General features: G+C 41.4%; 1 protein-coding gene across 2 annotated transcripts in view; it reads left to right on the top strand.

Annotated features, from left to right (window-relative positions):
* Positions 1–6: 6 nt before the first annotated feature.
* Positions 7–16,892, top strand: part of YLPM1 (YLP motif containing 1) — a 34,465-nt gene continuing 17,579 nt past the window's right edge. The window contains exons 1-6 of one of the 2 annotated variants that reach the window (XM_015630936.3): positions 7–300; positions 5,398–5,634; positions 6,541–6,735; positions 7,903–8,645; positions 10,796–13,108; positions 15,405–15,510. In XM_015630936.3, the coding sequence (XP_015486422.1) occupies positions 70–300; positions 5,398–5,634; positions 6,541–6,735; positions 7,903–8,645; positions 10,796–13,108; positions 15,405–15,510 (3,825 nt within the window). In that variant the 5' untranslated portion in view covers positions 7–69. Of the gene's footprint in view, positions 301–5,397; positions 5,635–6,540; positions 6,736–7,902; positions 8,646–10,795; positions 13,109–15,404; positions 15,511–16,452; positions 16,498–16,892 lie in introns of those variants that run through there. The other variant, XM_033515460.1, reaches the window with a different exon arrangement.

Here is a 16,892-nt window from a genome sequence, read left to right on the forward strand (position 1 = left end):
CCCTCCTACCTGGAGCCCCCGCCGGCCACCGCCTCCCAGCCCTACCTGCCGCCTCCTGCCCAGGGATACATGGCACACCCCCAGCCCTACCTGCTCTCCTCCCAGGCTTCTCCTTCCCAGCCCGCGCAGCCCGGCCTGGCACCCTCCATCCCTCCCCCGGTCAAGCCCTCGCAGGCTCATTTCCCCCCGCCCCAGCCGTCCTTGCCCCCGGCCGCTGCTGCCCAGCCGGAGGCCGCGCAAGGTGCCGCCAAGGAGGGCGGTGGCACGGAGCAGCCGGACCCCTCCACCATGACTCCCCAGGTAAGCCCGGCTGGCAGCGGGGAGTCGCCAGGGCAGCGGTGGCCATGGGCCGCTGGTAGATACGGGGTGTTGCAAAGGTCCCCGAGTAAGGGCAGTTAGTAAATACTGAAAAGATTTAGACGCAATCCGTGAAAGTGTGGTAATGTCACAGCTCAGGGGAAGCTTCATAATTGTCATTTCTTGAGAAAAATTGTTCAGGGAAAAGTGTAAATCGTGGCTGACTTTAATTTTCTTGAGCGTGTGTTGGTCTCTGGAGAATGTATTCCAAAGTACAGCATGTGGGCGACCTAACCCGCACCTGTTGGCTTCGTCTGGCTTGTGAGATGCAGAAGTCCGTTTGTGTGTTGCACATTGTGGATGTCACTTGTTTTCAGTGATTTCTTTATTATAGTTTTTTAAAGGGGTTGAGTTGCAGTTGTCTGCCTGATCAGTGTAGAGTTGTGACTATTTTAATCTTATCGCATACAGTTAAAACTGCAGAATTGTTTCTGTTGCAGTACATATCTGCCCTCTACTTAGACTTAATCCACATTTTGTGCTACATGTGCTTGATCTTCCAGTAAAAAATTGCTTAGGGCATTGGAGGGAAATGTTCTGAAATGCCTTGAAGTGAAAAAATGTTATTGCTGTGGTTTTTTAAGTGTTTACTAGGACCAAAATACTGCAAAATGTTTGTGTGTTACACTTCCTAAATGAGACCAGTGCCAGTGAGCTCGATGGGACCATTCATCTGCATTGTGAGGGACAATCCAGGCTTAAGGTTCAGCATGCACAGCAAGGCGTGTGTGTTGAGGCCCTCAGCTACGTATGTGAGGCAGGCAGATTCATGGAGGCTTCTGCATGGGTTTAGAGTTTATCTTATTTGGATTCATCTGCAAGAACAAAATTGAAGTGCATAGTTTAAAATTTCTTTATTTAAATCTACTTTTTTGGCAAATTGATATTAGGGTTCTGGTTTGAAGCTAGGTTTGCTAAAATCCTATTGTGTCATATTGAAGTCAGTAGCACTTTAAATTTGCTAATTGCTGGGACACCTTTTTAATTGTATCTGTATAAATTCAATTTTTACATTTGTACCATATAGCTAATTACTGCCTGGCAAAGTAGTTTCAGTTAATTTCACTCAATTTTATGAAGGTTTTGGACAGTACTAATTGATCTTTTACAGTGATAACAATAAGACTTATTTTTTTAATTACAAAGCCAAAACTTCAAAAAGTCACATGTAGAAAGTGGTGTTAATTTGGTATTGAGGCAGCTTGTTGACTTCTTAAATTTTTGAGCTCAATGATAAAATAGTAAACACTCTTCAGAAGAGTTGCAAATAATGCTTTATTGTGGTGCACATATGGAAGCAGCAGAATACTGATGAAGTTTATGTTGTCTGATTTATGAATGTTTGTACAAGCAGCTTCTATCTTGAGTAGTTTGCTTGCTCTCATTCACAATCCAGTGTTAATTCAAAACTAACAGGATATTTTCCTGGTCATAAATTTTTTACAACAGATTCATACAATTTTGGCTATATTAGGCTGTAAAATTAGACAGGATTTGGAGTAAAAAGTTCTTACACGATAGTAATAGGAAAAGCTAAGTGTAGTGATGCTTTCTTGCTTTTCAGTAATACGAACAGCCAAGTAAAGAAACAGTGTAATTTGTCATTTGTAGTATCCTATTAAGCTGTTGTTTAAACTGGCAATTGAAAGCAATTCTTTCCATTCTCATCCCACAGTAACAGTGGCTGCAGACAAATTTATCAGTGTTTTTCTCTTAACTCAGAAAATATTACGCAATTTGCCATGAGTTGATGTTTTATTCTTTTCCTTTCCTGTCTACAGTCCTGTTCTTTGCCTTGACAGTGTTGTGAGTCTAGCGTAGTTTCTTCCATGGGTATATAGTTGTATTAAATTGATGGATTCTTGTCAAATCCAGTGAAAATAACTGTGGCATTTCTTAATGTTCCTTCTGATACTTGGGTGATGTCTGCTGCTATTTGTTTACAGTATCACAGAATGGATAAGGTTGGAAGGGGCCACAGCAGGTCATCTGGTTCAACCTCCCTGCTCAAGCAGGGTCATCCCAGAGTACATGGCACAGGGCTGTGTATTCCAAACAGTTCTTGAATATCTTCAGTGAGAGAGGCTCCACAATTTCTCTGGGGAATCCGTCGCAGTGGTCAGTCCCCTGCATGGTAGAAAAGTTCTTTCTCATATTCAGGTGAAACTCCTGCACATCCTTTTCTGCCCATTGCCCCTTTCCATGTTCCTTGGCATCACCAAGAAGAGCCTGGATACTACTTCTTAACACCCTTCCTTCAGGCACTTGTGTACATTGACAAGGTCCCCTCTCAGTGTCTTCTCGTGGCTGAACAGGCCCAGCTCCCTCAGCCTGTCCTTATTGGAGAGACATGCTCCATTCCCTTGGCATCTTCGTTGCCTTCCACTGGACTTGTTCCAGGAGTTCAAGTCTCTCTTGTACTAAGGAGCCCAGAACTGGACACAACTCCAGGTGTGGCCTCACTAGGACCGAGTAGAGGGGCAGGATCACCTCCCTCAACCTGCTGGCAATGCTTTTCCTGCTCCAAGGATGTGTGGATACATCTGTACCCATAAATACGCATTTATCTACATCTGTTAAAGTTACCTCAGCTTTATCACCTCACCATTTAGCTGACTGCTGCGCTCTTTAAACAGTCGCTTTGTTTTATAGAGGGTGCTAAACCATTCTTTTGCAGTTTTCACCTGGAAAGGACATGGTGTCCCCCCAAATAGGTATTATGTTATGGCCTTGGGGTCACCTATATTAACTTTGGAGTTGTCTTTTGGTGTGGACTTCACATTAACGTGTTTGGTGGTATGTCCTCTGGTCAGGAGCTGATAGTGCTGATTTCAGTGTTCATGTAAAATTCAATAGGCCTAGTCTCTTGGTCAGCCAAAAATGGAAAAGGGCCTGTGTTGATGCTTGTGTTTTCCTTGGGCTTAAGGATTATAACTGGACTTGAAAAATGGCAAGTCCAGTTGGATGACAAGTCATTGTGAGGACATAAGCGGTCAAATAACTGAACTCTTCATCATGAAAAATTTTCTACACTAGCACTTCTGTTTTGTTCCAGCTAAGCTGTAAAAATCTACCTTTCTGCTTTTCTCATGCTTTTCAGGTAGCACAGTAATAGATATCACTGTTTCATCTGCTGAAAATTATCATAGCTCTGGAAAGCCCATGTCATAAATATGAGTTATAGCCCTGTGTCCAGTTAGTGGAATGAGGAGGAAGCAAAAGGGATCTGTGGAGACAACAATTTTGTGGCAGTAGAACATGTGCTCACCCATCATAGCATCTAGCACATGATGGCAAATCACCTTATCGTGCCTTTTGAGATGGAGAATTGAATCAGGTTTTATATAGCTGGGAAAATATGCTTCTTCCTTGAGTTGCACTTATTTCAGCGTGTTGTTGAAGGTTTCTGACAGAGTCTATGCTGCAGTGTGAATGCATATCTTCCATCTAAAACTATGGCAGCTCTTCTGAGACATATTAAAAAGATTCATGTCAGGAATAATTGCATGGTCAATTTAAAGTCTGTGAAGCATAGTCTCTCATTTGATTCGCCTCATTTCCAAGATACAGAAGTATTTTTTTAAAAATACAGTTCCATATTTATGTTTACTACCAAGAGAAAACATAATTTCTAATCTGAGCATGAGGTAGGTGTCTAGCAGAAAGTTACTCTTGTTTAAGATGGGCAGAGTGATTCACTTTTGCGAAATCTCATCAGACAGCACTTACTGCTTTGATGTTGTCACCCTTTTATTTTAAAATGCCTGCATCTTTTGGATTATTTTCTGTTTCTGACTGGGCTTTATATAGGTGTTTTTTCTTAACTGTGCATGCTTGGATGGAAAGGAAGAACAGAAGGTATAAAAAGATGGAGTTCAGTCACAGATTCTCAGAGGTGAGGGAACTGAGAGCACAAGAATAGTTGAACTAGGTTAGACCAAAAAGTACAGTATCTTATCATTCTGTCTTTGATAATGACTAAAAGCAGATGCTAAGAGAACAACTTAAAAATCAAGGGTAACAATACTTTCATAAGATACAGGAGCTGCCTTAGCTGTAAATGGTGTATTCATTATTAAAATATGTAGATTTTTCTGAGCTATGTCTTGAATCAACAGAATTTTAGCCCATAGAGAGGTCTCTAATGGGGACTCTGGTGGCACAAGACAGTGTCAGATGAAGAGCAGCCTCCCACAGATGTCTTTCTATTCATTTGATGCCTGATATTTCTCATATTGGAAAATATACAGAACTGTTGGTTCTTATTCAGGTCTCTTCAAGACACTACTACTTAAGTGTTGAAATACTTATCTTCAGTCTTTTGTTCTTCATATTAGTGGTAGCTTACTTTTTGAAGGTTCTGTTATCTGCCTTGAATACTCTCAATTCTACCCTGAAGTATTTAAAACTGAAAGCTTATTATTTCTTAGATGGATCATTTTTTGGGGTGCAAACATATCTACTTCCGTCTTCAGCTATTGAATGAATCAGGTTAATGAGAATTCAGATGATACATAATCTTCACTATATACTGGTTCTGACTGTTCTTTTGACTTTCCATAGCTTTATTCAAACATCTTCACAACAGTTTCTCAGCTGTCATTTTCAGTCTACTGTCTGTGTTCTCAGTTCATCCTCTTCATCTCTTCCGTACATTTCCTTCTTTTTCTCCTTATTGTAGTTCTTAGATATAAAAATCTCTAAAACCAGTAAATATGGTACTTATAGCATGTCTGTGGTAATTTTGATTATTATTGCCTGTGCTCCAGATTTTTTTTAGTACTGTTTGCTATAGTTATAGAATAGTAAGCTTGTTGGGCTAAAAAATAAATTCTGTTGTGGTTTCTTTGCATCACATACTGGTTTCTGAATTTTGATTTGATCTTCTGACATCCATTGCAATACTGTTGCTGAAGAAGTGAGTTTTTCCTTAAAACAGTTTTAAAAACTTTCCTACAGTATGATTCTAGTGACTATCATTAATGATTTTCTCTCATTTTTCTTGTGAAAACTGTCTTAGAAAATTTACATCTGTTACAGGAACAGCAGCAATACTGGTACCAGCAGCATCTGCTCAGCCTGCAGCAAAGGGCAAAAGCCCATGCTCAGGGACAGCAGCAGATGAAAAGTACAGTGGTGAAGGATGAGCAGAGGGCAAAGTCTGAAGAAGGGAAAATGAGTGCTTCAGCTCAGCAGTCTGAACCTTCTCCTCTCAATGAATCCCTGCCTCCAGTATCCAAAGAAGATGAATCTTCTCTTGCATCCACTGAAACTCAGGTAGGCTTTGTAAAGTGATGCCACTCCATTTGTGTCCTAGATGAGCCAAAACCCCGGGAAAATTAATGCCATCAAATTCTCATGTATACTTTGTAACAATAACTTAAATGTTGCAAAGCAGTCTTCAAAAAAATTGCTAAAGCTGCACCAATTAGGAAATACACTTCTTGTCTATAAAATTACGTATTCTCCTACACGTGCACCAAGCAAGTCTGAGCTGACTCTCCCTCACCCTCCACAATGCTGTTGTCTTTGTGAGAACACCTCATGATATCAAGATCTGGTAGGTACTCAGTAGTTGAGGAATGCTGTGTTTAAGACATTTCTTAATTCCTCCCTGGCAGTATATAAATTCTGCCTCCCCTTCTCTCTGTGTGTTAGAGTTGGTCTGAAAGCCAAGAATTTTGCACAGAGGTCTTTTTTGTCAGCGTGCTCAGTAACAGTTACTGTATAATAGATGGGAGGTCATGATTGATGTTTGAACAATATGTGTTCTACTTTTACTAACAGTGTGCACATTCCTACAAAGTGGCAAAAATAATGCACTTGGAGTTACTTTACCCATCTTCAAAAACCACTGTTTCTCATTACATGTGCTTGAGTGAAAGATAACAGATTCTCATTAATCTCTTTCCTGTAGGTAGTTTCTTTATGTATGAATAACCTAATTGCCATCAGCCTAACCTTTAGGTTGGACTGTTCACATTAAGAAAATATGTGTTCACATTAAGAAAAGGTGGGATAAATATCAACCTTCCAGAAGATGTGGGTGGCTGGAGCACTGCAATAGAGTGATGAAGTAAGGAACAGTGAGAAGGTTCCTGTAAAATGTGTAGTGACCAAGTGTATTTTTTTTTCTGACAGAAACAGCTTTCCTTTATTTATAGTATTTGCCTTTTTCTGTAGCTCAATATTGAACCTCCTGATGACCCTGAGGAAGATTTAAGATTGCAACAATTGCAAGCAGCAGCAGCTCAATGGCAGCAGCACCCCCATCACCGGGTTGGGTTTCAATATCAGAGAATAATGCAGAAGCATGCTCAGCTGCAGCAGATAGTACAGCAGTATCAACAGATCATGCAACAGCCTCCACACTTAGAGGTGAGACACTAAGGAGGTGGTGCTTGATACACATCCTGGGTGACCCAGCACTCAAAGTCTGCTGAAAAATACATAGTTGAATAATTTGTGGTGGTTGGCTCATTTGTCTAGCTACTTTTTCTGCTTGGGTAGAAGTTAATATCCATTTTCCCTACTGTCACTCAACTTCAGAATGAAAAAGGCATTAACAGATGGTGATGAAGCTTCAGTAGGATGAGAATTACAAGACTTTACACTTCTCATAAGATTTTTTCAGATGTACCTAGGTAATACAGGAGCAACACAATATTGAATTTACTCAGCTTTGAATGTTTTGCCACTGGAGAAACAGTTTAGAAAGGCCAGATAAACAGGTGATTGCACAGAGTAATTTGGAAGCTGCTCTTTTTTACAAAAATAAATATGTACAATGATAAATCTAGATGCCCAAAATAGACAGTAAATGTAATTAAGAAAATCAGTGGCTCACATTATTTTTAACTCAAGTAATCAGTTGAAACCAGTATTGTAACCTTTAAGCCTTTAAGTAGAAGTTGATTACTGTATTAGAGAGTTGAGTCAGCTTTTACTGGGTTGGTAGAGTTCATACATTAAGCATTTCTTTGTAGATTGGGCTATCTGCCTTTGTTTTTTTAAATATCTTTGGGTAAAACTTTAAGATCTCAGGCAAGATCAAGGCATGAATATTATGATATCCTCACATAATGAAAGACAGAACTCATTGAAAAAAGCTTCATTTGTGCAAATAAGATCTGGCAAAGGCTTAGAGAAGAATAATTGCAGACAGCTGAGGCAATTCTGAGCAGGTTAACAGCAAAAACTGGAACCTTGAGAAATAGTCACATAGTGTATATATATGAAGATTGATTTGGGCTTCAGGCATTGTTAGAATCCAGTAATAATACTGTTTATACAGATTAGATGTTTCTTCAGCTGTCCTGTTGAAGTCTTCTATACACAGATACAGTATATGGTTGTAAAATACACTCATTTTCACAATGTCTTTAGATGTCTCTGTTGGTGTTTGCTTTTGTTTCAGTGTAGTTCTTCAGGCTTGTGGCCAAGTCATCAGAAATTGTGCTATTACTAGTGATACTGAAATACATGGCTCTGAGAGTAACTGACTGTCTGAGGTGTTTTGAACCTATTCTTGTCCTCTCATTGCAGACAATGTCAGTGGACATGCAGCTGCGACATTATGAGGCACAGCAAAAACAGTTCCAGCAGCTTCATAAAGATTGGGAGCGATCAATGAACCAGCAGTGGCAACATCAGCTTCAAACCTACCCTCATAAAGACCAGCTTCAAGAGTATGAGAAACAGTGGAAAGCATGGGATGAACAGATGAAAGTCACTCAGTCACATCTGCAGGAAAAAGTGACCTCACTCCAAAATCTGAAGAATCAATATCCTGCAAATGTTTCGCTGCCACCTCCATTTATTCCATATTCCCAAACTGGTCAAGGTGGCATTCCTGTTATGCCTCCAACATTACCTTCAACTACACCTCCACTCGCCCCCCCGCCTCTCTCTTCTATGTCTCAGTTATCCAATTCCTCTGTCCCTTCAGGATCCAGTTCTCAAAGCAGTCAAGCTACTGAAACACCAAGGCCAGCTCTTCTTCCCACCCCTGGTACCTATTCATCAAAAATAGCTAGTTCAACTAGCTATTCACCTTACCATTCTCAAGTAGGTTCATCCTTTGGCTCATCTGACCACGGAAAATCTCAAGGTCATCTTAGTAAACAAACTGTAAATATTTCATCTGAAAATCAGTGTGGGGAACTGAAAGGCACATCTGCAGTGTCTTCAACACACACACCTATTGTGCAGGATAAACCAGTGAGGTCAGGTGGATTGCTTCCAGATCCTCCCAGATCTGCACGTTTTGAAGGCCCTAGAGGCCCTAGGTAAGAATGTTTTTGTTGATTTATATATAATCCAGGCTACAAGATTTTCAATGATTTATTAAGAAATTAAATACATATCTTATTCTCAAATCTTTCTGAGGTTGTATGAAGTGTGTATTTGTTCAGTGGAGGTTTTGTTTTTAATATATGTACACCATGTTCTCTGTATTTATATTTTTAAAGCAAAGATATATAGGTGTCTTTCACCTGAGCATAATCTGGAGTAGATTGCTTTTGTTTTTTGGTTCTTTTTGGTAGAGTGCTTGGGGATGCTGCCCCCTTGCATTCACAAAGACAAAATGCTGCTTTGAAAATAGAAAAGCTGTTGTAAATATTTGATACGTCTTTGTTGATTTTATATCTGGTATATAATTTAATCCAAGATACTGGTTTTTGAATGTTTTTCTTTGATACGTGATATCAGGGTGCAAAAACATCTGTTCTATCTGCTCATTAGTTAGAGTTGGGTTGGTATGATGTCTGCCGAATCAAAGGACAGTGGTATTCTGTTTACTTGTTTCTATCCTTGCATACTCTGCTAGACTTTACAATAATATCTTCATGGTTATTTCCCTTCTCTTTGCTTCCAAAGTGATCGATTGTTAATAATAATTTGTGAATTGCTAAGAATGTACATGAACTTTATATGAATGAATAATTTTCTACCTCCTGACATTTTAAAAAAAAATTATCTGTTCCTGGGGATTTGTTGGATGTGCAGTTCTGAACAGACTGTTTTCATGACTTGCTAGTGCATGTCTTTTATGTATTTTGGTTTAGAGGTCAGTGATATGCAATGATAGGTACAGGTTTCTGGGCTGCGAGCTGTTTCATGTCCAGCTTTTCATCCACCAGCACCCCCAAGTCCTTCTTGGCAGGGCTGCTCTCGATTCCATCATTGCCCAGCCTCTATTGAGGGCTGCCCTGATCTAGGTGCAGAACCTTGTACTTGGCCACATGAGGTTCCCATGGGCCTACTTCTCAAACTTTTCTAGGCACCTGTAGATGGCATCCTGTCCATGAGGTATGTCACCCACACCACTCAGCTTGTTGTCCTCTGCAAACTTGGTGAAGGTGCACTCAATGCCACTATGTCATTGATGAAGATACAAAACCAGGCTCATCCCAGTCATCTGAGGGACACCACTTGTCGCTGATCACCATCTGGACATTGAGCCATTGTCCCCTGTCCTCTAGATGTGACCACCCAGCCAGATCCTTGTCCAGGAAATAGTCCCATCCATCAAATCATCTCTCTCCACTTTAGAAAGAAGGATGTTGTGGAGGTGCATGTCAGAGGCCTTAAAGAAGTCAAGATAGATGACATCCATAGCTCTTCCTTTATCCATTCCATCATAGGAGGCCACTAGGTGGGTCAGGCAGGACTTGCCCTTGATGAAGCCATGCTGGTAGACTCTAATGACCTCCCTGTCCTCCATGTACCTTAGCATAGCTTCTGGGATGATCTTCCCAGGGACAGAGGTGAGACTCACAGGTCAGTAGTTTCCAGGGTCCTTCATTTTACCCTTTTCTAAAATAGGTGCAGTGTTTTCCTTTTCCCAGTCACTAGGTACTTCACCTGACTGTCCATTTTCAAGATATCATGGAGAGTGGCTTGACAAGTATGGTAGTAAATTCCCTGAGTATTCTGGGATGTATCTCATCAGCTCCCATAGATTTACATATATTCAGGTTCTTCAGGTCATCATGAGCCTGATCTTCTCTTATCATGGGAGTGACTTTGCACCCCTAGTCCCTGTCTTGCAGTTCATCCACTCAGGAGGCATAGGGTTGTCAGTGAAGACTGAGGCAAAAAAGTTGTTGAGTATCCAAGTCTTTTCCTTGTGCATTGTTACCAGTTTGCCAGTCGTGTTTGTCCAAGGGGGACACTTTCTTTGACCTTTCTTTTCTGGCTGACGTACCTATACCTATTCCAAGAGGCCCTTCTTGGAATACTTTGCATCCCTTGCAAAATTCAACTTCAGCCATGCTTTGGCCTTCCTGACCCATCCAGTGATGTACAGCTGTGAATCCCAAACATCTAAGCAACTTGACTTTAGACATGAGTTCTCTATTTTGTGTAAAATTAATCTATAGGATTTTAATATGACACGTTCATTTGAATAAAATTTGTGTTGTGTCATCTGTAGATTTGATGGACCTCGAGGAAGAGGTTATGACAAATTTGAAGGCCCAAGACAGAGAGGACCTCGTTTTGAATCCCAGCGCTCAGAAGGATACAGGTCACGTTTTGACCGACAGAATACAGATGGACAGTCTTCAAGTAGATGGGGCTCTATCCCACGAGGACCAGCAGGACAATTTTATACAACAAATGCATCACATGGACACGGTTCCCGACCTGGTGGTCCACGGTGGATGGGGCCTAGGCCTCATTTGGGACAGCAGCAGCAGCAGCAAGCACAGACAGACTCACAGTCAGAAAGCAAAGAATCTTTTACAGACACAGCCGGTGAGCAGCAGTCTGTAACCGGAACAGAGTCTACTCCTGACACACAGAGTGCAGGTCCCATTGAGCCAAATGAGGACCTGACAGACACTCAACAGGAACCATCCAAACCTGAAGTCAAAGAACCTAGTTCAGACCCTCCTAAAAAATGGACATGGAGTTCACATGATCCCAACCAGCAAGCCGAAGAGTCCAAGGCACCCACCCCACCTATTCAGAACCAGAATACTGTAGCCCCTGTAACAGGAAATCAGGATTTGGATTCATCAGATGGTCAGTTGGCTGCTTCAGATAGTACGCAGGGCCTACCTGGGCCGGAAAGCAGAGGAAAAGGGCCATTTATGCATGAAGATAGAGGAAAGGGACCAGGAAGCAGAGGAAGGGGCCGTGGCAGAGGGCAGGGGGATGGCCGCGGCTGGGGAATGGGCCGTGGCCGGGGAATGGGAAGGATGGATGGTGGCCGAGGAATGGGAAGGATGGACGGTGGTTGGGGAATGGGCAGGATGGATGATGGCCATGGTCGGGGAATGGGCAGGATGGATGAGGGGCGTGGCAGAGGATATGTATACAGAGGCAGAGGGCAAGCTAGGCAGGCATCCATCCGAGGCAGGGGAATGTTCAGGAGGGCGGGCAGCAGGGAGAGGATACCAGATAGACGGTCAGGCAGCAGGGAGAGGATGCCAGATGGACAGTCAGGCAGCCGAGAGAGGGGACTGGGTGGACGGTCAGATAGCCATGAGAGGGTATTCTCTAACCGAGACAGAGAGCTACCTGGACGGCCAAGCAGCTGGGATAGGGGGCGGGCAGGAAGCCGGGAGAGAGGCCCGGTCAGACGGGCCTGTAGTCGGGAAAGAGAGCCCATGCGAAGGACAGGTAGCCGGGAGAGGGAGCCCATGCGGCGGGCAGGTAGCCGGGAGAGGGTCCCTGTCAGGCGGGCAGGTAGCCGGGAGAGGGTCCCCATCAGGCGGGCAGGTAGCCGCGAGAGGGACCTGGTCAGGCGGGCAGGTAGCCGGGAGAGGTGTCCCATCAGGAGGGGAGATAGCCATGAGAGGGAAGCAGGAAGATCTGAAACAGGCAGTATGGGTAAACCCATTCACCTAGGAGATGACCCTGACAAATTGTCTCCATACCATCGAGATGAAACATTCAGGGGTTCCTGGGGTCATGAAGATGATACAATGCAGGAGGAATTTCCTTTAGATAGTCAAAATGACCTGTCTTTGGAGCATGAGCAATTGGATAACTGGGAAAGAGAACAGTACTGGAGAGATCACAACTCTGATTATCAGGATGATTCTGTAGATACATATGACAGAGATGACAGGTTGCAGTCCCACCATTCAATGCCTCCATTGTCTCCCTTACCACCACTACCTCCTTTATCATCTGATCATGACAGACGAGATTCATGGTGGGATGACTGGAAAGGGCCAAGAGAAAGGGAACTAGAGAGAGATTTAGATAGACCTGGAAGATCCTCAGATATTTATGATCAAGATTTAGACAGAGAATGGGATAGAGACTGGGACATGAGACCTATGGATGACAGAGAAATGGGGAATCGTGACCTGGATATCCCCCCTCTACCACCATTACCGCCCCTTCCACCTCTGGACAGGTATCGTGAAGACAGGTGGAGGGATGATAGGAACAGAGATCATTATGACAGAGATCTCAGAGACAGAGGGGAACTTAGGATTCGAGAATATCCAGAGAGATACGACACATGGCGAGAGAAGCAAGACTACCTTCCTGAAAGGACTGACTGGGAGAGGGAACGGTTGTCGGATAGGTGGTATCCAGATGATGGAGAGAGACTACGGTCTTTGGATGACCGCTCAGATTCATCCCTTCCTCCACCTTCACATTCTTCTGATATGCTGGGAGCAGATTCAAACCTGGACTCTGACCAGTCCTTGGGAGGAGTGATGGTCCTAAGCCAAAGACAGCATGAGATAATTCTGAAGGCTGCCCAGGAGCTCAAAATGCTTCGGTGAGTTGCCTGGTTCTGTGATTTTGAATAGGAATCCCATTCTGTGGGATCCATTTGAATCAGCGCAGTAATGCCTTCATTTCTTTTACCCACAACATGATAGTAGGAGCTCATGTGGAACAAGTTATTTGGAGTACCTTCATCACAGCTTTTGTAGATGGACTTTTTTCCTGAAGTAGATGATTGTCCCTTTCTCCATGAATGTGGTATTCCTTGTATGTTACTTTCCAGGAAAAGATCTGTCCCATCACTTGACCAGTCTTTTTGTTAGCCTCAAATAAAACTTGAGGATAATTGCTTTTCAATTCTTTCTGGTGATATCAGATGAGCTTAGTGATAATTGCTTTTTAGTACTTACCCCTCCAGACCTACATTAATGTGCTTCTTAAGACCTATTTAATTTTTTGGATATTGCTCACTTCTTGGTTAAAGCATAGATGGGTTTGTTTGTTTTACAGAGCTTCCTCATTTGAAACCAAATATTGTCAGTGAATGATTTTGTCAAATTTGGTTGATACTAAGTTCTGGGAATAAGCATAAAAGGAGTGATACTAGGAGGCTATTAATACAAGAATAAATCAAGACTGCATTTTTAGAAAGCAGCCACTAGACTTCCTAAGGCTTTAATAAATGTTTATTATTAAATTAGTAATAGGAGAGACTGGGCTGTATGAAGCTCTCAACAACCTTATCTAGTGAAAGAGGGGCTGGAACTAGATGATTTTTGAGGTCCCTTCCAACCCAGTCCATTTCATTATAGAGATGTTTTGCACTTTACTTCAGGCTGTTTTGTTTTCAAATTCATAAGATTGCTGAGTGCCTGTCCCATATGGAAGATATTTGTTGCACGCCAAAATGCAAGCACAGTAATTTTTTAAAAAGGGAGAACTTTTGTTCTGAATAATTTAATAATTTAATGCAATTAGATTAATTCAACGGTGTTATTAACTCTGAAATCTGTGTTATAAAGTAGTATCTGCTAAAAGTTTGGAGTAATAGATTATTTTCAGCTTCCTGACTTTTCCATTGCCTCAGTTGCTAGTCATATGTTTTGCTATTTGTTGTGACTAGCTGCAAGCCAGTCACTTAGGCTAAGGACCATAGTTTGGGAATCGCTACAAGAGTGATTTATTAGGGATGAAATATTTTAAACATAGTCACTAAAATGTTTTATGCAAAAAGTAATTACATGTATTTGTTTCAAAGCCAGTAAAAAGGGGAAATATAAACATGATACTGATTTTTAATAGAATATGAGGGTAATCTTAAAATTAGATACACTGGTACTTCTCATTATGTTCTTATAGGCAGGTGATTTAAGTCTGAACAGTAGAAACAACTTTATGGAGATTACTTATTAATTTTTATGGAGATTGTTTGAGCCAAGAGTTATACCAGTAGTGTGGTACATAACTGCTTTCATCTCCAAAACTAAAACTTTCATCTGGCTTTACTTTTATTGTGTGTAAAACTGCATATTCTCAGCTGCAGACTGTTCTGTATTTGTGATCTAGTGTAGTGCTCAGTTTATTCTTTGTATTTAAAAAGCATTGAGGATTTTTTTCTTTGAGGCAGGTTCCCCTTCTGCTGAACACTGAACAGATGCATTGCTAGTTAGGGTGGTTTCTGTTATGTCGTGTTACAGAGAGATCCCGTTCTTAGTTGTTATTTAGAAACCTCAGTACACAGAGTTACTAGCAATTGAAAAACCCAGATTGAAGAGCACTAAAAAAAACTGAAGGGAAAGGAAGTCATATTCACTTGAACTTTGTAATCCAGTGATTGTAGTACTCACAGCTGAACCTGGTCTCTGCTCTGTAGACTATGTATTGGTTGTATATTAAATAGCATTTTGATATATAAATGAAAGAAGAAAGAAGTTAGACTCACTGTTTGGTTTTTATATATTGGAATCTCTTGTGCTTTGTTGGCCTCAATCCTGTTACCATGTGAACCAGAGTAATTTACTGAGAGTACTCATGTATGCATTTCCTAGGGGTTTCTTGCTTGCAGAAGGTATTGACAGAACCTACAAATCGAGCTTTACTGTTCAAATGGAGTGGTTCTGGCAAAGCACAAAAGCATAACTGCATGCACTAAATGCCTCCATGGTTAGGTGGATGTGAAACAGATTTCTGAATCACAGCATTGCCCATGTAAAGGCTGCTGTGTCCTTTTCTTCTTTTGGCTTAGTCTCTGATGCAAGTGTAATATGTGTTTTCACCATAAGCATTGATTTCTTTAATTTTTCATTTAAGCTATAGACTGATAACACTTTCTTATGATGCATGTACAGAGAGCAAAAAGAGCAGCTACAGAAGTTGAAGGAGTTCAAACCTGACATTTCCACCCAGGACTCTTCAAGACCACAGAACACAAGCACAAGGCCAGGTACCTTTCAGGTAAATTCATCTTACACTGATATAACATGTTGGTAGTAATTACTATTTATGTATGTTGAACCAGTTTTACACACTGATGGTCAAATTTCTCTGTGGCATGCCTCCCCAGCAATCCTTAACAACCTTAGCCATCTTCTGTTGAGGCAAAACATCTTATTTTCTTTAAATTTTCCAAAGCGTTTTCTGCTCAGTGATTCCGCCATGTCTTCTGAGTATGACCCATCAGGGATGGTTGCATGTGGAGTTCAACAGTCTAGATTGCTGTGGGACAATGTGCAAGAAGAGGTGAACTCTTCCAAAACAAGGGATGTAAGATTCACGAGAAGACCCTACTTTTCCTTGCTTAAGTTCTTTCAATTTGCTTTTCCTACTTCAGGAGCTGTGTCCTCTTTGAAGTTGGAAAAATTTGAGGATACTTCAGTCAGAAATTGAGATATTTCAATGTAGTATGAGCATTAGCCCATGTTTGCTGTTTTTATTGGGAATTCTTATTACCTTCTAGAATTTCATAAAGTGCATGGAAACTCATGTTCGCGTACCTCCATCTTGTTGTGATGTAACTACTCCTCTACTGCTTAATTTCCTGTGTAGTTCTGGGAACTCTTCTCAGATGCTTATATTTGGGTTTTTTGATAATTCAGAAATCAACTGAACTTCTGCAGTTATGCTAACTCATGTTTCTAAATCCTTCCTAGAATGAGTGAACAGTTTTGTTAAATGTGTATTGGAGGAGATATCTGAGTTGATGCACACTCTTTATTCTTCATCACACCTTAACCCCAAAGTTACTCACTCCCAGTAAATTTAGCCGTAAGATCTCTGGGTCTGGCATTTAGCCGGACCAACCTTTTTTTGTCCCTCCATCCAGAGACGTGTTATGCAGTGAATGAGGCACTGCAAGTTTTCTTTTTGCCTAGGTGACCTCCTCCTTGTTTATAGTGTCTGTAAAGTGAAATAATGGAACTGATTTGCTACCAGGAACTGCAGGTATGTTGATGCCTTTAGGAAGTTACTTTACTCAGTTTTGATATTTTGTATCTCAGACTGCTTCACTCATCTGCCTAGAGGTTTTCAAACAACTTCTGTCTTTTTTAGAATTCCTGCCTCCAGGTATTTCTGCTGTGACTTTGAGCTGTTATTACAGAGCTCGCCTTTGTATCTACAATCATTCTGCAATTTTTATTGCATTTTGCTAGTAAGGCTGCCTGTAGCTTGGCATCTGCTGTGATGCTGAAATGCGTGGGGTTTCTTGTGCATATTTGGTTCATGAAGGATTTGGTTTGGTTTGGTTTTTCACTAAGCAAGACCTTCCAATTTCTTATGCTCTTCTGATACTGATTTTATTAAGGGTTTTCCAGGTATTTCTGCTCTCTGTGAATTTT

The sequence above is a fragment of the Parus major genome, chromosome 5 (genome assembly GCF_001522545.3).
Source record: "Parus major isolate Abel chromosome 5, Parus_major1.1, whole genome shotgun sequence".
In the NCBI taxonomy this organism is placed as follows: domain Eukaryota; kingdom Metazoa; phylum Chordata; class Aves; order Passeriformes; family Paridae; genus Parus; species Parus major.